At 54.1% G+C, this 19396-nt stretch overlaps 3 protein-coding genes across 24 annotated transcripts; 1 reads left to right on the forward strand and 2 right to left on the reverse strand.

The window, feature by feature from the left end:
• Positions 1–448: 448 nt before the first annotated feature.
• On the reverse strand, positions 449–11729 carry BAG6 (BAG cochaperone 6). 16 transcript variants are annotated; one of them, XM_040250266.1, is made up of 26 exons: positions 11414–11729; positions 10644–10764; positions 9515–9632; positions 9205–9401; positions 8914–8967; positions 8677–8751; positions 7892–8130; positions 7238–7367; positions 6421–6618; positions 5958–6210; positions 5527–5604; positions 5308–5415; positions 5073–5185; positions 4877–4964; positions 4473–4756; positions 3469–3766; positions 3152–3321; positions 2913–2966; positions 2680–2782; positions 2465–2589; positions 2157–2303; positions 1996–2055; positions 1744–1887; positions 1553–1660; positions 925–1071; positions 451–632 (listed from the first exon to the last, which is right to left on the reverse strand). In XM_040250266.1, the coding sequence occupies exons 2-26, from the start codon at positions 10749–10751 to the stop codon at positions 537–539; spliced, it is 3495 nt and encodes a 1164-aa protein (XP_040106200.1). In that variant the 5' UTR covers positions 10752–10764; positions 11414–11729; the 3' UTR covers positions 451–536. The 16 variants fall into 16 exon arrangements, 12 of the variants coding, with proteins under 12 accessions (XP_040106200.1, XP_040106199.1, XP_040106202.1 ...); XM_040250265.1 differs by lacking the exon at positions 11414–11729 and adding an exon at positions 11242–11410; XR_005722798.1 differs by lacking the exons at positions 925–1071; positions 11414–11729 and adding exons at positions 1137–1347; positions 11242–11406 and having other exon boundaries at positions 544–632.
• On the forward strand, positions 10876–16017 carry APOM (apolipoprotein M). Of its 7 annotated transcripts, none has more exons than XM_040250281.1 (8): positions 10876–10945; positions 13371–13612; positions 13853–13900; positions 14503–14657; positions 14938–15011; positions 15097–15195; positions 15391–15489; positions 15876–16017. In XM_040250281.1, exons 2-8 carry the CDS (start codon positions 13553–13555, stop codon positions 15899–15901), a joined length of 561 nt encoding a protein of 186 aa, XP_040106215.1. In that variant the 5' UTR covers positions 10876–10945; positions 13371–13552; the 3' UTR covers positions 15902–16017. The 7 variants fall into 7 exon arrangements, with proteins under 7 accessions (XP_040106215.1, XP_040106213.1, XP_040106216.1 ...); XM_040250284.1 differs by having other exon boundaries at positions 10923–10945; positions 13461–13612; XM_040250279.1 differs by having other exon boundaries at positions 13371–13900.
• A 120-nt stretch (positions 16018–16137) lies between these two features.
• Positions 16138–18630, reverse strand: CUNH6orf47 (chromosome unknown C6orf47 homolog). The gene has a single exon (XM_040250277.1). It carries the CDS (start codon positions 17774–17776, stop codon positions 16883–16885), a length of 894 nt encoding a protein of 297 aa, XP_040106211.1. The 5' UTR covers positions 17777–18630; the 3' UTR covers positions 16138–16882.
• Positions 18631–19396: the final 766 nt, after the last annotated feature.

Here is a 19396-nt window from a genome sequence, read left to right on the forward strand (position 1 = left end):
TAGTGGCCAGCCCACAGCCACATGTCACTTTGGTCCTGTCTGCAAACCAGAAATGTCTTTATAGTCAGACTCTGATCAAACAGGAACAGTGGGCTGCTTGAACTGGGTAGACCAGTTCCACCATAATCAAACTTGGCTGAGTTACCCTGGTACCACTGCCTGCTAGTTAAGCCAAGACTTACATAGGTCTGCAGCTACTTGGCAATTAAGTGGTGGCTTACTGTTTTGAGAGCCCCATCCTAGTGTGCACCTGAGCAGGTTTCTTTTCATCGTTTTTGCATGGAAGTATTCCTTGAAAATGGCCACCTCTAAAACAGGATACTGCTCATCTGTTCATGGTAAAATGTTAAAAGCTGTCTAGTATAGCTGGGTTGCTGGAAATTATAAAACCAACTTCATAGAAGATTAGAGCGTTTAGACTATTTAATGAAGACAATTTACAGACAAAGAGCCAGGAAAATCTGACTTTTTATTTCTTAAATACTGTAAAGGAAGAAGGAGGGGAAATGGTCCCCTGATGATGGAGGGCCATGGAGCTAGGGATCGTCAGCAAAGGCCCTGTGGGCATTCGGGAAGCGCTGGGGGCTGTAGTTGGGGTCTTCCTGCAGTCGCTTTTGTATGTCAGCCCGGAGCTAGAGAAAGCAAAGGAGGTTGGAGTGGTGAGTGGTACCCTCACAGACCCTAAGGCCCCAGCAAGCACGTGAGCCATCCCTTAGGAGGTACCATTTCCCCCACCGGCCATACACTGTCCAGGAACCCAGTAATAGCATCACTGAGCCTTCCCAGATGCCTCCAGTAAAACAACGTAAAATCAAGTGGTAATCCCAGACTCACCAGTTCACCTCTGAAGGGATCCAGGGAAGAGGGACCCTAGCCCAACCCCTCCCACTAGACCATCCCTATGCTGCTTCAAGGTGGGGGCACCTGCTGCCTGTAGCTCTCCTGAACCTCTGGTGCCTCCAGGTCCCGGCTCAGGCTCTCGGGGCTCGTCAGGGGCCGAGCTCCGGCTGCCTTAGCTGCCCGGCTCACGGCCTCTGAGAGAAGCAGCTGGGGGCCCTCACCCTGCATCGTCTGGGGGACGGGGTTGAGAGGGAAAAGAGGATCAAGGTCAGATCCAGTGCCACCACCCAGCTCACCCTTTGCATGAGTCAACCACTGAGTCTCCATGCTAGCAGAGAGAACGGAGACAGTCCATGTGTAGTTTTGACAGCAGAAACGCGTTCCTAATTTTGTCCGGCTCTGGCCAAAAATGGCATTTGAATGTGCTGGACTTGGTCTCCAAAGCAAGAGAGAGAGGATGGGTCAAGCCATCCAGCATTCTCAGCTAGCCCACAAGAGGATGCCTGCCTTAAGAAAGATGGGCCCTAGTCAAACGCGGTTTGGGCAATTGTGGGATGATAAGACTGCTGGCAAACAGCAATGCAAAGGTCCCAGAAGGGTTTCCTTGTGAATTAAATGAGGGGACTAAAAACCAGGAATGTCTCTAGTTTGATTCTAAGCACAACAGGGGAAATTGGATACAGAGGGATCCTCAGGGAAGAGGCAAACCAACCTTGCGTCTCTTGGCAGGCATACCACTGAGGTAGGCATCGCTCAGGGGGGGCTGCGGTTTCACTTTCCGCTGGCTCTGAATGTCCTGCTGGATAATAGGGACCCATTCCTGGGGAGGGAAGGATGATGAGAAAGTAGCAATCACCACAGCCTTCAGCTGCCTTAACCCACCAACCCCCTCCTGACACTCACGGGGGGGACTGCAGCTGCCCAAGGTTCTGTCTCAGTGGAAGCTCCATCCTGTTCGTCTCGGGAGCCCCCTTCAGGAGGAGGAGGTGGGCCTCGGGACATGGCCTCTTCTGCTGTTGTTCCAGGGGCTGGGGAAGCATTCTCCCGCTGGGAGTCAGACAGTAGGAAGACTCAGGCTTCAGATTTCTCAGCCTCCAGCCCTTCCGCCCAGCCCTCCACTCCAAGTTAGCTGGCTCCTCAACCTCTCCCTGGTACCTGAGGCTCAGGGGAAGTTCTCTCTGATCCCTGAACTTCCATTGGCTCCTCAGGAAGTGTCTGTGAAAGGGGGCAGAGAAGGAGACCACCACGAAAGGCCCTCTCTCAGACCTCTCTGGTCCCAAGTCCCCTAAGCCCACAGCCCAAGAGGGCCCTCTTACCTGAGGGGGATCCCCAACCCTGCGAACGTATCTGAGAATGGCATCAGGGCCTACAGGCATGTGTTCCAGTACCACCTGCAGCCTCAGTCCCATCATAGTGGTCAGCCAGCTCACCAAGGACGGATTCACTCCACGAGACATGCGACGCTGTGGGGAAGAGAGCAGACTTGATACAAAACCCTCAGCTGGCTTTTGAACGGTGCCAAAGCATAAAGGGTGGCAGTTTGGGAGGAAAAAAAACTGCAGGATACCAAAGAAAACCCGAGGAAAAGCAAAAGGCTAGGGATCTGGGGCTGAATAATGCTTACAATTCGGCCATTGATGACAGCAGCAAGCTCCATCTGCTGTCCCCCCAAGCAGTGCAGGTTCAGGGCCAAGCATTCAAACAGGCCCTGGTTACACAGCTCCAGCAATCGGGCCCCAAATCCACTGTCTGTGGGCAACACAGAAGGACAGATTACTGGTACCTGGCAGCCCTGTACATCCAACGTGCCCCCTCACCCTGGCTCAGCCAGCCCCTGACCTGTGCAGTGCATCACATGAGCAGCAATGCTGTTAAATTGCTCTTGGAGAAATTCCAGGTTTGTTCGGATGATGTCCACACCTGGCTGAACTTGCACCAGAGACTGAGAAAGACGACACACAAAGACCCCCAAATCAGAAACCAGACAGACTGGGAGTCAGGGAAGAAGCAGCTGGAACAACAGCCACCCTGACCACAGTCAGGAAAGGAGTGGCTGGAAAAGGGATACTCACAAAGCTCTCCCGCACATACTCTTCAAGCCCCGTGATCAATGCATGGGTTGCTGTCTGCGGGTGGGTGGAGACAGCACAGGTTAGAACAAACCCCACCCCTCAAGACATGTCCCCCTCCTCCCCTAGCAAGCCCAGAGCTTCGACTGGGGCAGTCACAGCTTTAGGCAAGGCGTAAACGAAGTCAGAAATAAGTAACAAAAGGTGAGATGGAGAACTCTGGGCCCAAGGACTTCATTTACCCGGATGTTACCAGGTGTGGGCTCCTGGCCACCCAGGTAGTGCTGGTGGAAGAAAGACCGCAGCTGGGGCTGGAGCCGCTGCAGGGGCTGGAAATGCCCGTGGAGCAGCATCACCACATCCACCATGGAAAAGTTCTGGCATAGAAGAGAGAGCAGGGCCCCGAAGAAGCCTAGGGACAGGGACTGAGGTCAGCAGTGGCCTTTACCACCTGGCCAGCCCTCTAGCCCATCAGCCTCATCCCACCATCAACAAAGGCCACCCACTCTCCCCTGGCTGCCCGATCCCTAGAGAAGGCAGGGCACCCTTATCTGCTCACCGAGAGCCCCATCGGCCCCAGGCTCAAAGATGTTGCTGGACCCACTAAGCCGCTGTATGAAAGCAGCGATGCTCTCACTGCTGCCAGCCCGGGCCCCCAGGGAGCCCAGCAGCGAGCTCAGCACACCCTGCACCACTGAGGTGAAGAACTCCAATGGCAAGCTCTCAGGACCCACGCTGCCAGGACTCCCGCTGCCACCAGAAGGGGACCCCGGCGGGGGTGCTGTCTGCTGCTCTGGGGCTGGAGGGGGCGGTGGGGGTGGGGGCGGCGGAGGAGGGGGAGCAGCTGTCTGTGTTGCCTGCATGAGAGAGAAGGAATAAAGAACAGAGAGTGAAATTAGAATAAGGACATAGAACGGCATTATACTTAGCTGCTCAGTCAGTCATGTCCGACTCTGCAACCCCACGGACTGTAGCCTGCCAGGCTCCTCTGTCCAAAGGGATTCTCCAGGCAAGAATACTAGAGTGGATTGCCATGCCCTCCTTCGGGGGATCTTCCCAACCCAGGTCTCCTGCACTGCAGGCAGATTCTTTACCAGCTGAGCCACCAGGGAAGCTCATGAATACTAGCGTGGATAGCCTATCCCTTCTTCAGGGGAGCTTCCTGACCCAGGAATCGAACCGGAGTCTCCTGCATTGCAGGCAGATTCTTTACCAGCTGAGCTACCAGGGAAGCCACAAAAATGGCATTGGGGAAGCACAAATCCACAGGAGTCTGGAAGGTATGGCGCCCTGTTCCAGTCTTTGTGCCTTATAGCAGAATAGACATGGCGGCTTCTCATAAGCTGAGTCAGGTTGAGCAGTTACCCTCTGAACAGGTTAGCTCAGGAAAGCAGTGACACAATTACTATGCTTCTCTCTCCCAGCCCGTTTTCCTCATCTACCAAATGGAGGGTGCTAAGACAATCAATTCCCAAGGTTCCTTCCTAGTGGCAACAAGACACCCAGGACCTGGCTGAGCTCAGGAAGAGGCAGACTGAAGCGGAGAGTCAGCCAGCCACTCACCTGCAAGAAGTCCGTCATGCCCTGGAGAAAGGCGGGTACACCAGGCATTGCCACCGTAATGGTGGGAGAAGTCACACCAGGCCCTCCAGTTCCCGGCCCAGCAGGCCCCAGCAGGTTCCCCAGGAGCTGAGAGAACTGAAGATCAGAAGCAGAGGCTTGAGGGGGCTGAGGCTGGGCGGGCCCCCCGGGGGCAGGGCCAGCTGTGGTAGCCGTGTTGGTGGTGCCAGAACTAGCTGACGCAGTCGCAGGGGCTGGAGATGGAGCCATTCCTGGGGTCCCCTGAGCTAGAGAGCAAAAGAAGACAGCGGAAAGCTCAAGGAAAACAAGACCCCACAGCATCTCCATTCTGGTAGAGAGAACTGGAAAACCTCTTCCATCTGAGATGAGGAAGGACACGGACTCACCCACAAGGACAGGCTGCATAAGAAGCTGTCCCACAAGGCCGCTCACCATCTGGGCTAAAGAGGCATTGGTACCCAAACCAGCACCCGGCTGAGGGGAGAAGACAAGGGCAGGCTTTCAGACTTGGCCTCTCCATGCCCTGCCATAGGAGTTTCTTCCACACTCTTCCTTGATGGGACTCCCCCACCCCTAACTCACCAGAGCCCCCGAGACTGGGGGCCCCCCAGGATGGGAAGGCCGAGCCTGTGGAGGGGTGGGCCGGGCAATCACCAGCCGGGTGGGAGCTGTCGGGAAGCCTGGCACCTGCTGTCCTGTGGGTGGCAGAGGGGAGAGACCGAAGAGGACTGAGGGCCCAGTCTGAGCAGGCCAGCAGACAACGCCCACCACCGTGGACTGGGGCCCCCCTCCCAGGCTTCCCCTTTCAGGTTGTTACCTGCGGCCGCGGAGGCAACAGCTGCCACCATGGCCTCATGAGTGATCTGGTGGGCGACGGCGTGCATGAACTCAGGGGGCAGGGAGGGCAGCTGGATGAGGGTGGAGCCTGGGGGGTGGGTCTGATGTAACCTTGACCCTGGACCCCCTTCAACCCACCCACTCAGCCCTACCCCTTCTCTACCCAGAGCTCGGCCTGCTCTGATGCCCTCACTCTTACCCAGGGTCTGGCCATGACCAGGGGGTCCTAGGGGGCCAGTGGGAGCACTCGGAACTCCACCAGGCTGTGTGCCAGAATCTGGGCAAGGAGACAGAGACAGTGGCCTGAGACAGGCAGGGCCAAGGTCTAACTGGATCCTCCCAAGATCAGCGTGCTTCAGGCCTCCACTCCCCCAACCAGAAAAATGGCCTTTCACTCCATCTAGATGGGGAGGAGACGCTCCCTTCACCATGCACACAACTCTCTGAGGACAAGCCATTCTTCCTGCCCCTCCCCACACACGCTAACTTAAAGAGCCTGTGCTCTGCGCCATCAGCTACCGCCACCAGCCCTGGCCTCTCCTTTCCCACCCTGGCGCCCCCACATCTCAGCACCAACCCAAGACCCCTCCTTGCACTGCTCTGCTGTGCCAGCAGCTGTTCCCAGCTCACCCTGGATGTTCATGTGCATCATGACCACGGGTTCCACACTCTGGTGGGAAATCCGGATGACCCTCGGGTGGCTGGTGGTCGGTGGGGGAGCTGGCCCTGGTGGGGAAGCCCCCTCATTCGAAGACTCAACGGCGGTAGAAGAGGGGGCCAGGGACGAGGCCTGCCCAGCACCAGTGGGAGGTGCCTCGGCACTTGGAGTCGGGGGGGGCCGTGTCCCATTCCCTGTCATGGTCACAGTGGTCCCCACATTGATCTGGACGACAGAGAGGACGGGGCAGACGTGAGAAAAACACAAGCGCCTAACCCAGGGCACCCCATGATACACTTCTGAAGTCTCCTCCATCCTGCGTCACCATGGTTGCCAAGTCTGCTCCCCTCCCAACCTCCTTGGAACCCAACAGCTACGATGGATCACTTCATCAACAGCCCCCAATCTGTCCGCATCCAGGCTCCCCTGATCCACCTGGATGGGGATGGCCGCCTGCTGGAGCACCATGGGGGTGGTGTAGTGAGACATGGGCCGGACCACGTGCAGATGACGAGGGGGTGCACAGGCCAGATTGCAACGCAGGTCGGACAGTGCCACGAAGGTGTTGCCCAGCAGCCGCAGGCTCTCCCCCACCAAGTTGATCAAGCGCTGATCCTCCTCACGGCCCTCTTGCTGTACTCCCCGGGGCCAAACACAGAAAGGCAAAAAGCATTAGGCTAGGATCCACCTTGTTAAAAAAGTAATGCCTTCTTGAGATTGATTATCACATCCTCTTTGTCTTTTGAAGAAGGAAATGGAAACATTCCAGTACTCTTGCCTGGAAGATCCCATGGACAGAAGAGCCTGGCGAGCCTCAGGCCACAGGGTCACAAAGAGTTAGACACGACTGAGCAAGTGAGCACTATGTCTTTAGGTACATCCTCTGAAGCTTCTGTATACACCAAATCTTTGCAAGTAAGCTCTAGTTTATACACACAAATAGCTTCCTTTGATAATAAATCCTACAGTGAATCAGTAAGCTATCACCTGCTAATCTTCCTTACTTTATAAACTTCCTAAGTAACTAATGCAAGGGATCATGAAAGTGAGAAGACAGTGAACACCATGAAGATGTCAAGGAGGAAAAGACCCTGTTTTCCTGTCAGGGAGGAAACAATCACTTCCTTCCTAATCTAAAGAGAAGCTTCTCTGTAGAAGATGACATCTTTTGGGGCACAGGGCAGGGGAAGTGATCTACGCTTCGCCCTGCTCCATCTGGGGGTGCTGGAGGTGAAGGGGTGGGTGGGCTCACATTGTTGTTGTAGTCCGTGCTGGCAGCAGCGCCCAAAACCTCATAGTAGCGCTGCAGGAAGGGCTGGAGGCGGCTCTCAAGTCGCTGCAGCTCCTGAAGCACCTCGACGTACTCCGCAGGCGAAGGGTGGCTGTGGGCAAAACCCAAAGCGGTCGTGAGCCGAGGCTTCCCTCAGACTCCTGCCCTTGCCACCCGTGCCCCACTTCTCCCTGGCCTCCCAGAGCCCCAGCCTAACCCCCCAGCCCACCCCCTGGAACTATCAGAGCTTCTGTTCTTTAACCTCACCCAGGGGGGAAGGACAGGAAAAGACAAACTGCTTTCACCCTTCCCACAACACAATCCTGTACCTATAATGGCAAAACACCAACTCTTAAAAACCAGATGGGGCCTCTGGGTACTCAGGGGAGAGATTCTTGCCACCTCTGGGAGCACCAAGTGGATTTCCTAACCCAAAGAAGGGCAGCCTCTGGCTCAGTGGCCAGTCTCAATCTCATTTACCTACTCCAGAGGCCCCCCGCCCGCCCCTCAACACTAACTCTACAAGCACCACCTCTGAACAATGTTTTCTCTCTCGTCAGACCTTTTCCTGGTCCTTACACTTCACTTAGAATCCCCAACCCACTCCCACCCCAAAAGGTGCTCTCCCTCTCTCACTTGGGTGCATTTGTCTCTGGGGCAGATGCTGGGCCCGCTGGGGCTGGGCCAGAAGGGGTGAGCTCCGGGCTCTGGGCAGGGGCACGCTCCTCCACTTCTTCTGCCTCCATGGGCTCCCGAGGAGGCACTTCACTTTCAACCGGTTCTGACGTTTGGGAGGTCAAGGCCACTGGCTCTGGAGCCACCGTTGGTGTCTGGGGTGGCGGCTGACTGTGCTGGGCTTGGGCCCCCCCTCGGCACTGAAGCGGGAAAAGAGTCAGGACAACAAAGGCAACGTGAGACTGCAGCAGATTACTCAGGTCAGAGCAGACTGAGTGGAGAAGGGGCACTAACTAGGCACCCCGAAGGCAGGGCTCTGCATCTGAATCTCTGACTCCCTAAAACGTACACAAATTAGATGTGTGACAAACACCTATGATACTTAGAAATAAACTATTAACAAAAACTAGGGATTGTGGTTTCCTAACCTCCAAGAGAAAAGAAGGAAAGGACAATGGCTGCAAATACAAACTAATGAAGCTAAGCCAGCCCAGCATCAAATATGACAACCAAGGAACAGGAAGGCAAGGAATCCGTCTTTAATTGCAAAGAGAATCAGCAGGGACAGGACAGCCTCAAAAGAAAGATACTTTTTCTGCCCAAAAGAGCACACACTGCAGAAAAGAGATTAGATTAAGAGGAGAGAACCCAGTGGATGTGACCAGTCATGCCCTCATCCCTAGGCTGAGACAAAAGGGGTAGGGAGGATGGAGTGAGACAGGCAGTGGCCAGCCTTGCCCACTCACCTCCATCCGGGAGAGTAAGGTCTGTATATCCCTGATCATATGCTGAGCCATCACCAGCCGCACTCGGGGCTCACTCTACAATGAGAGAGAAAATCAAGGCAGGTTGGAGATAAAGCCACAAGCTCCATTACCTACTAAACCAGGACCCAGCCCCATCTCTTCAGCCAGACCCATCCCCCACTTCGTGGCCTCCTTCTCCCAGATCCCCTTCCTTGACCCTCCCAGGCCCTGTGATACCTGAATCGGGGCCTGTTCCATGTTGATGTGAACATCCACAGCAGAGCCGTCACTCTGGGGAAAGGGTAAGGGAAGTTGCTCTGGGAGAAGCCAAATACTAAGGCCCCCACACTTCCAACTGATTCTCTGGTGCCCGACCCCTCTAGATTCTCAAAAACAGAGGCTGTTACCAGACCAGAGAGCCCACCAAAGCCCTTCTAAAGACTGAGATACCTCTCTTATGAACTCTTGGCTGCTACCACAACCAAAACTGCCCCCACAAAAACCCTCCCGTGAGGAACACAAGCTTACGGGAAGATTGAAGGTTCCAACCATGACATAGCTGTTGGCATTCCGGTCATGAACAGAGGCCCCAGGCCCCCGAGTACCAGGCGTGGGTCCCCCACCATGGGTGGCTGAGGTGGACCCTGTTCCAGAAGATGCTCCAGAAGGGAGCTGAGTCTGAGGAGGAGCCCGTTCCACAAGGTGAATAACCTTTCCCCCAACATCTGCAGAAAAAAGATACACACCAAAACATTACATGATCGGGGAAACCCATGGCCTCAGCTCACTGCTCTGGACAGCAGCCTCAAGCTCTGCTCTGCCTCCCCCACCCCCTTACTGTATTCTTGGAGCTTCTTATCATCCTGCAGAACTCGTCCCTGGTAGATAAGCCGTTGTTTCTCAGACGGGATGCTAACAGAAGCAGCAATATGTTCCTTAAACTCCTTTACGTTCATCTGTAGGGAAGAAGAAACATGACGAGGAATCAGAGGATAGAAGAAAAAGGACAGAAGAGGGACAGCTGACTTGTAAGGGGCAAAAACCATCCCATCCTAAAATTACTACCCATCTGTCTTAATTGTGAGGTAATTATTGAGCAAAGCCCTGAACTAGGGCAACACTTGTCAAAATACATACAATAAACGTAATGAACTTCAGGTACAGGCCCAGGAGAAAACTACAGGGCTGAAGAGCAGAAACACCAACTGACATTCTCTTCTCTCCTTCTCTGCCTGGCTCCAAAAGGAATGTGTGTGCCTAGAGATACCGGTGACCCTCCACAAACACAAAATGATACAACACTGTAATCTTAAAGATAAAAGCAATGACAAAGAAGATGTGGTAGAGAATTAGGTTAAGGAAGGCAGACTCAAGCAAGAAGAAAAAGGGGCAAAGTCAGAAAAATATTTTTCCTAACTAGACAACTGACTTGTGAGAAGTACCCAGCTGTTTACAAACACCTCATCACAAAAGCCTACACAGTCTCATTAAATACACGTAACAATGTGTTTAAAACTATGGATCAACCTCCTTACGATTTTATTAAGGATCTACCTGCATTATGAGCATTATGGGATCCGACTCCTATCCTTTAAAAACACAGCATAGACCTCATCAGTTTTTAAGACACTCTTCTACTTTAGGTCCTAGTGTTCTGTTTGCTTTCCCAAAGGCAGGAGCCACATCTGTCCCTTTGGGCTGGGGCTCATCTATCATGTTGGCATACAGATTCCTCCTTCTTTCTTTCCCTCTGCATTGAGTTTTATCGAGGTGGAGAAAGGCAAAGAAAATCTACCTCACCCAACAAAAGCCAAAGAGGAAACATCAGAAAATGTTCTGGATACAACATGAACAAAAGAATCAATGAGAGAAAATTTGAAAACCATAATATCAGGCTCTTCTTTCAGTACAAACCACCTGTAAGAGGAAGAGTTAATGAGTGTCTCCCAGAAGTACTGGGGTCTCACCTGGGCCCCCACAATAAAGGTCCGGGTCTGAGAGTCCAGGGTCTTCACCAGCACCTCCAGGCTGTCAGGATCCTCCATAGTGGTACCGGTACTATCACTGGGCTCCATGGCCGACAGCTCTCTGAGGAAGAATGTTAGGAGGAGGCCCGCTGTCGCCTAGAGCAGATTTTTATATACCCGGAAGCCTTCCCCGCCCGAGACTCCGCCCCATACCTAAAGAGTTTCTCCCACACAAGCACACACACTCACACCCGCCCCCATCCCCCTTCTGATTCCGGGGCACAGGGAGAGAAACACAAAGGGTAAGAGATCGACGGCACAGGGAGCTGGAGGGCGGCAGGTGGGAGGGGCTCAATGACGCCAATCACAGTAAGGGAAGGCCAGAAGAGCTAAGAAGACGGGAAGGCAGGAAACACGAGACCGGTGTCATCACCGGTCGCGGTAGGACAAGGGCTCGAGAAGTCGGCAAACCCAGGGGACAACCAGAGAGCGAGGGTCGCGCCAGACTCTGCGGAGAAAGTGGTTTCGCGCACGCGCGCCACGCCACGCCCATCGAACCCGCTTAAGTCACTAGAGACCCGAAATGACGAACACTCACGGGGGGCTAGATCGGCGAGCTGTCTCCCTCTTCCACGTACCCTCGGTGCTCTATCAGAAAGGCACAACCAACACACTCCAAACACATACACACACTCCAAACACACACACACATATACACACACACACACACACCCTACCACCCAGCTCCGCCCCCGACTTCCCCACGGTACCGTCACTTCCGGTCTCCCCCAACCTGCCACCGACGGCCACTTCCGTTTCCCCGATAGTATTTGGGGATCGCGAGGCGGTACTTCCGGCTTCCCCCAGGTCCCCAAGCTTTACTTTTGTGGGGCTTTTCCAGAAAGTCCGCGGCCCCAAATAGTGAGTTCCTGGGGGCGAGACGGGCCGGGGCCGGCCTAGATGGGAGGGAGCCGAGCACCCCGAAGAGCCGCCGCCACCGCCGTCGCCCGGGGGACCGTACTGCGCCTGCGTGCGTGCTACTACGCATGCGTGCACACTTAGGCACCTCCCCACCACAGCTGGCACTGTTCAGTTCTCCCCTGCGCGCGCTTAAGCAATAGGGGGGGGTTGTGGTGGCCACTATATATGCCTGAAAAAAACACTACGAGATGGGACTCTTCGACTGCCTCGAGAGAGGCTTTGAGCAGTTGTGTGGATCTTGGAGTCTGGAGACTGGGGATTGTGCCTCGCTAATCAATGCTGAAGTCTTGGTCGGCAGAGAATTTGAGGCGGCACTGTCCAGGCCCCCTAGAATCCTGTCTTCTCTTACCATCGTCCTCGCTGAGCCACTCCTTCGGCGTCTCCGGAAGTCACCCTTTCCATAGGCGGTTGGAGGTGGTTCTCGAGCTGATTTACGTGCGGTGGCGTCGTTGGGCCTGACCTCGGTTTTGCCCGGTGGGCGTTTTGTGGCGCCATGTTCTTCCCCGGCGGTTGCGGCCGAGGGCACACGCCCTGTTTTGGAGAAACCAAGGATTTAGGCCCTTTCAGGACTTTTGTCTTAAAAAGGACGACTCCGAGTTTGGGAATTGGAAACATGGGGTCAGACTGGAGTGAAACACAAGACTCTGACCCTGGGGGATTGAGAGGGCCGCCTAAGGGCTTCTACAGGTGGAAGGTCCGGTATAGTTACCGTCCCTCTGCCCTCTTTTCCCTCCGCCCCTCGGGCAAGGGCCTGGGCCCCGCAGTGCTGCCACTCCTCCAGCCAAAGCCGTTGCTGCTGGTGTACCTGCCTCCGGTGCCTGTCCTTTCTTGGATTTGTAGCTTCTACTTAAGTCCCGGTACTAAAAGTTTTAATAAGCATCTGTATAGTGAGCCCTGGTTGGTGCCAACCGGTTTGGTGAGGGTTTCACATACTGTCACATTTAATAGCCTTTCAACATCTATTACATCCCTTTTATAGGTGAATGTAAGTGGCAGAACTGACAGATCAGGCCTACCAGACTCCCTTGGGTCAAGCACTTTCTATTTTACGGCCCCAATAGCTTGCATTTTAGTTTTTTGTTAAAAAATATAATGAACCCTCAACTATTCATCACCCAAATTTTATTCTTTTAGCTAAATCGCAAGCCCAGAGCAAGCCTCACCTCTCAGAACAAATCTTTATGGCAGCCTGTGGGTTATAAATAATCCAGGAAGTCCCATCTTCTTGGCAGTACCCAATGATTGCCTCTTGACAATTCTTTGCCTACCTCCTGTTACTTGAGAACATAATACCCACGAGAGACTAATAAGTGCTTTACAAACATTACTATTAATTATAGGGAATATTTACTTTGGATTTATGTGCAGGCCTTTGCTAAGGGCTTCATATGCCTTAGCTCTTTTAATCCTATGAGATTGATGATTTGCTCATTTTATACATGAGAAAACAGGCAAGATTAATAAAATTGTCCAAAGTAAGGGTTTGGACCCACCCTGCATGACACCACTGTCTATAACCACTAGATTCTGTAACTTCTTGCAGTAATAAACATTAAGTGAATGAACTGTGTCAGCAGACTTTTCTGGATGGTGTGCATAGTTTCTCCAATGAACAACTTGAGAGAGAAAGCCTCCCATCCACATACTTCAGCACCTGGTACATACCTGTTGTAAAGCACTTACCAGGTGGTATTGCAATGATTTGTTTACACAGCCAGGGACTATGTCTTACTTTTATGTTCCCAGGGCTTAGCCAGTTCCTGACAAACAACTGGAACTCAAAAACAGTTTTCTCAGTGAGTGAGTGACTGGTAGAATCAATCCATCTCTCTTCAGTGCTGCAGAGCACAGCAGATATCCCAGCTCAGATAGGGTTTGAAAGATCACCTGGAGGTCTCAGCTGTCTTAACTCCTGGGAGACCCTGGACATGCCAGTATGTACTGTGGAGTGGTTGCGTTTTGAAGAGGGGGAGGAAGTCCTGAACACTGTAAGTAATCCATGGTTAGGTTGGAAAACAAGACTGAAGTTACTCATTAGCGGGTGAAAGGGTCAAGGGTCGAGGCAAGGGGGCTGGAAGCAGACTATACTGAGCAGCCAGTTGGGGAGAGCAGTTAAGGCACCAGCCACTCCACGCAGAGCACCAGCTTCCTCCTGCCTGAAGATGTTCCACCACATTTGGGCAGCTCTTCTCTACCTCTATGGCTTTCTCCTTAACTCCATCCACCAGTGCCCTGAGCACAGCCAACTGACAACTGAAGGAGTGGATGGGAAAGAGGTATGCACTGAGCATGGAAGCTGCTGAGCTAGGGGTGAGGGGACTCTGATGGACTAGGGTAAGAGGCCCAGCATGACCAGAAAGCCACACTGGAAGGAAGAAAGGGTGTGATTGTTGTGATGATGAAAGCAATAAGTTAAAAATATATATAAGTAGAAGTGGTGGTGGCAAGGAGGAGAAACTGCCACCTCAACCACTCAGTGCCAGCCTCTATTCCATCTTACTCTTTCTGGAACCCTGGGTCCCCTTGGGTTTCAAGTTACGAAAGGATGGTTAGGTCCATCTCTCCCCGGAGGGAAACTAACAAAGCTATTGAACTCAAGTGGGCCAAGAATAATGGTATGCCAAAGAGCCCAGCTCTCTGTGGGCGGGTGCTCACACTATGGCCATCAATGTGGAGACATGTAGAACTGGAGAGTGGGGTTTACTGAAGAGGAGCAAAGAGGAAAAGTCATTTAGTGACTCCTTGTCACAGATTCCAGTCTTTAGCTGGAAAAAGGCAGCCAACACCCTCATCCCTAAGTATTGTCATTCTGACTGATGAAGAGGTTGGATTCTGTAGTGAGACCCACCTTCTTCTGCTCCCTTCCTTGTCTCTCCAGTTCCCAGACCCCCACCTGGGCCAGTGGTACTTTATCGCAGGGGCAGCTCCCACCAAGGAGGAGTTGGCGACTTTTGACCCTGTGGACAACATTATCTTCAACATGGCTGTGGGCTCTGCCCCCATGCAGCTCCAGCTTCGAGCAACCATCCGCACGTGAGTGGTGAGGAGGCAGAGGCACCAGTAGGTGCGGTCTCTGCCTGAAGTGTGAGCACCCGCCCACAAAGAGCTGGGCTCCTTGGCATACCATTATTCTTGGCCCACTTGAGTTCAATAGCTTTGTTAGTTTCCCTCCGGGGAGAGATGGACCTAACCATCCTTTCGTAACTTGAAACCCAAGGGGACCCAGGGTTCCAGAAAGAGTAAGATGGAATAGAGGCTGGCACTGAGTGGTTGAGGTGTCAGTTTCTCCTCCTTGCCACCACCACTTCTGCAGGAAAAACGGGCTTTGTGTGCCCCGGAAATGGATCTACCACCTGTCTGATGGGAGCACAGATCTCAGAACCGAAGGTTGGTTTTCTCCAGCCCTCACTCTCCTTAGGCCCCCTGGGCTTGCTTGCTTGTCTTCACACTAACCGCCCCCCAACCATGACAGGCCGCCCTGACATGAAGACCAAGCTCTTCTCCAGTGCATGCCCAGGTGGAATCATGCTGAAAGAGACAGGCCAGGGTTACCAGCGCTTCCTCCTCTACAGTGAGTGGGGAGGCCAGGCAAGAAGATCTGGGGGAAAAGAGAGGAGGAGGGATGGGGGTTGGGAGGAGGCAATAGAGTCCCTTTATCTCGGTCCTGTGACATCATCCCAGGAAGGGCTGGCTGCTTCCCTGAGGTCCTCACCAGGGGCTGTGCTGAGAAGCAGGGGCTTTGATGAGCCTGGCCCTCCCTTTCCAGATCGCTCACCCCACCCTCCTGAGAAGTGTGTGGAGGAATTCCAGTCCCTGACCTCCTGCCTGGACTTTAAGGCCTTCTTACTGACCCCCAGGAATCAAGGTGAGGGGGTAAAGTCTTACGGAAGACAACTAGGACTTATCAAGTCTTCTGTGAGAGCTGGATGAAAGGGACTCAAGTGATGTCACCAGGGGGCGTGGCCCAAGGCTGACATCATCACGGTGGCTATGTTGACACTTCCACTTGTGTCATAGACGGATGGTACCAGAGGGAGCCAGGATGGACTCTGGGCTATTGCAGTGGATAAAAGGGGCAGAAGGTCAGACAGGGGCAGAGGGGCAGAGGTCTGCAGGGGAAAAAAGACCTCAGAGACTTTGTCTGACATGGGGCGTGAGAGACTGCATTCTGCCTCATCCCGTTGCCATCAGCCTTGCCTCTCTCCCTGGTTCTCCCTCCTGTCCACCCTCCTTTCTCTCTCCTCCCACCAGACGCGTGCGAGCTGTCCAGTAACTGACCTGTGGCTTCACCTATGGCCCCAGATGGATACAGCTGGAACTTGTATGGTGAGGGGAGAAGCTGGAGACTCCCAACTCTCTTTCAAAAGTAATAAAGATGATTTTCCAATCCTCATCTCATTTGGGCGTTTGTCTCCCAACATCAGTCCCACTCCCCTCATTTCAGTCCTCCCCCCGGACCTTCTCCCACCTCAACCCCCAGTTGGACGGCGTCAGGAAGGACACTGAGCGGTGGTAACTCTCGCTTTGTAGTGGTATATTTAGCATTTGGTGTGACACATTTATTGCTGAGTGAGCAAACCCAAGCCCCCAGTGGGGTCTGCAAACTCCAGTGCTCCCCATGCTGCCTGTGAGCTGCCAGCCCCTATGAGCTGGCCGTCCTGCCAACACTGCCTGCACCCAGCCCCACTCCCCCTGGCTCCTAGGAATCCTCAGGTCCTCCCTTCAGGCTCCCCATCACCTGTGGGAACCCCATCCAGACTCCCTAATGTACCCACCTAGGAGTGCTGCTCTTCCCTAGATGGTGCAGATCCCAGGATCCAAGGGATCCCCCGAGTCTCTCAACCACCCTCTTACCCCACCCAGAGGTCTGTCTGTCCTGACTGGTTTTCTCCACCCCTGGAGAGTTTTAAAAGGTTGAGAGGACCCTTCAGTCTTTATTCTCACCACCACACTTTTTTTTTTTTTTTTTTTGCTTTTAAAAAGTGGAGGTGGAAGAAAAAAACAAAGTGGGAAAAATGTAAAAGCAAAAATTAACAACAGCTGGTGAATTCAAGGGCAAGGCCCCCACTGTCCATAAACACAGACACCCTGAACAGCTCTCCTGTGTGTGGAGGGGGCTCTGTGCCCTCATACTCTGGGGTTTCTGCCCCTTCCCTGAGGTCCCTGTGCTTACAATTTGGATCATACCTCCCACACCATCTTCATCCTTGCTTCCACCCCACTGAGGGTAGGACCCTGGGTCACACCGTACCCCTTGGTCACAGCCCCTTGCCTGGGTCTCCCCTATGCTCCTCCCCCTCCCTCTCTAACTTCTCCCCCTCCAAGTCAGTGGCCTCCTCATCCCCACTGGGCTCCCGGAGGCTGACAGCCAGCACCAGGGCCTGTAAAAGACCAAAGAGGCAGGCAAAGTGCAGGGGGTGAGCGGTCAGTAGGCTCAGCACGGCATGGAGTCCATGCAGAGCAGCCAGAAAGGACAGCAGCCCATGCAGCCAGAGGCCCAGCGGTCCACGCAGGCCCAGCGCGTCCAAGGCTGCCCGCAAGGGCCTTGAGCAGAGCCCCAGCAGGGCTGAGGCCAGCAGCTCCAGCAGGTGCAGGGTCAGGTTGGTGGAGATCTGCAGACACTCCTCTGGGTCCCCCAGATACTGGTGGGGAGCCCCTGCTCCCCCACCTGTATCCCCCCGCAACCAGCCCAGCAGCTTCTGACGCCGGCCAGGCTTCTCCACCGGGGCTACAGCCACTGAGGGGCTCAATTCCTCTTCAGGGGACCCTCCACGTTTCCCGGTGCCATCTGAGTCCACAGGATCCTGTCCTAGTTTGGGAATGGTCTCCCCAGCCTCTGGTCTCCCAGACTCTTGGGTGCTGGAAGCAGTCTTCTCCCACTTGAGAGAATCCATTCTTTTGTACACCAGTTGCTCAACTTGGGCCTCCCTGCTTGGTTCTGGAGCAGCCCCAGAGCTCCTCTGTGCACCTGAGTCCTGGGTCTTGGGAGACCCCAGATCTCCCATGGTTTCTGGGGCACTGTCCCAGTCACTCCCTGAATTCTCAGAGGAGCTGTCCATCCGTCTGGGTTCTGGGGTGGGCAGGTCAGGTCTCGTCGACTTCCGGCGGCCCCAGGGGCGAGGGAGCCAGCCACCAAGGCGTCGGAGGAACATGGCTGGGGTGTGCAATGAGCCCTCCAATTCTGGGGCTGCTTCCTGGCACGACTTAGGTTCTTGGATGGGGAACTGAGGATTTCCTCAGAAACCAGAGTGTGTTTAGGCTCAGAAGAACAGGAATCTGCTTGGAGAGTCCTACTCTGAACTCAGAAGTGGCTCTCCTCTTCCTGGGATGGTCATGCAGCCTGAAGCGGCTTGTTTCCGTTTCAGTTTTAAGGTAAAGAGAGGCACGTTCAAATCCATTCACCACCACCCCACTATACACCCACACAAGATTCCAAAAGTCTACGGATCTGACAAAGCCTGGGACACCGTCACAGTGTCCTCCCTGTCTTCCAGGTTTCCTTCCCAGCAGGCAGCACCCCAAGTTTCACTCACCAAGGCCACGCCCCAAGGTGCCCCAGAAACTGGGGAGGCGGTTCTCCATCCAAAAAGGAAGGAAGGAAGGAAGGTGGCCTCGGATCCTAGGTGCTCCCGACCGACCAGGAGAGTCCTAACTGCTGCCCTAAGGCAGCTCAGAAAGAAGTCTCCTGTTAAGTGAGTGGGGGGTGAGGTATCCGGCAAACTCCAGCCAGCAACGTTCCTGCTTTGATTCAGAGGGCTGTGATTCCTAAAAAGTGGCCCCACTGGCACCCCAGCCCGCAGCTGAGATTCAGTCTTCGCAAGGTCAGGCCGGAGATATCCTGGGAGATCCCGGGAGCGAGGCAAAGCGCGCGCCTGCCTGCGGAGCCTGGCGTCCAGGCATCCAAGCGATGCAGCCCCTCCCGGGCCCAGCGTCGGGGCCTCGGCCTCGCGAAGCCGCCCGGAGCTGCAGAGCCCGGAAGCAGCCGCACCGGGACTAGAGGACAGGCGGAGGCGGAGCCCTAGCTCGCGGGGCGGACCCTGTCGATCGACCGCCCCCCAACCCCCGCCCCCGGCCCGAGCTGCCTGTGCGCGCCATCAGTGCGCACCGGCCGTACAGCCGAGGTCACAGGAGCCAAAAGCGTGAATATAAGCCCAGGCTCCATTTTCGTCGCCTAGAGACCCCCGGCCGCCGGTATCCCTTTAAGCTCGCCCGCCCCCTTTAGTTCCCTTGAGTTCTTCCCTGCATCCCGCTCCACTCCTCTTCTATTTCACGATTTCATGAAAGGCTTTTCCAGAAGAGAAAGCTGAGAGGAGGCTTGGGGCTTGAGTAGCCCTTTCTTGCTCCTCCATGCACAGATGTTTACCTCTTGGATTTGACAACAGGCACCTGGTATGAGGCAGGAGGAGCAGGAGAGGAAGTATGGGGAAGACAAGTGTAGACAAACAGGATGTGCTTCCTGCCCTTAGTTTTCGGGTATCAAAATGAAGAACCTTGGCTTAAAGTGTAGATTTGGGAGGCGAGTTCTGGTTCCAGCTCAGCTAACAGCCTACAGGCTACATCTTTGGTCTTAGTATCACACTGCCCTCTTCCTGCAAGACACCACCCGTGATCATTTCTGAGCCTTTCCTGACTTCCCCATCACCATGCATTCTTTTTATCACATCTTGTTTCCTACAGGTGCGAGCAACCTTAAGATTGGGCATGTCTCATTCCCATTCATAGCACATAGTATACAAACTTGTGAAATCAGTGATTGAATTGGCTGGAGTGGA

The sequence above is a fragment of the Oryx dammah genome, unplaced genomic scaffold (genome assembly GCF_014754425.2).
Source record: "Oryx dammah isolate SB20612 unplaced genomic scaffold, SCBI_Odam_1.1 HiC_scaffold_11, whole genome shotgun sequence".
Taxonomy (NCBI): Eukaryota; Metazoa; Chordata; class Mammalia; order Artiodactyla; family Bovidae; genus Oryx; species Oryx dammah.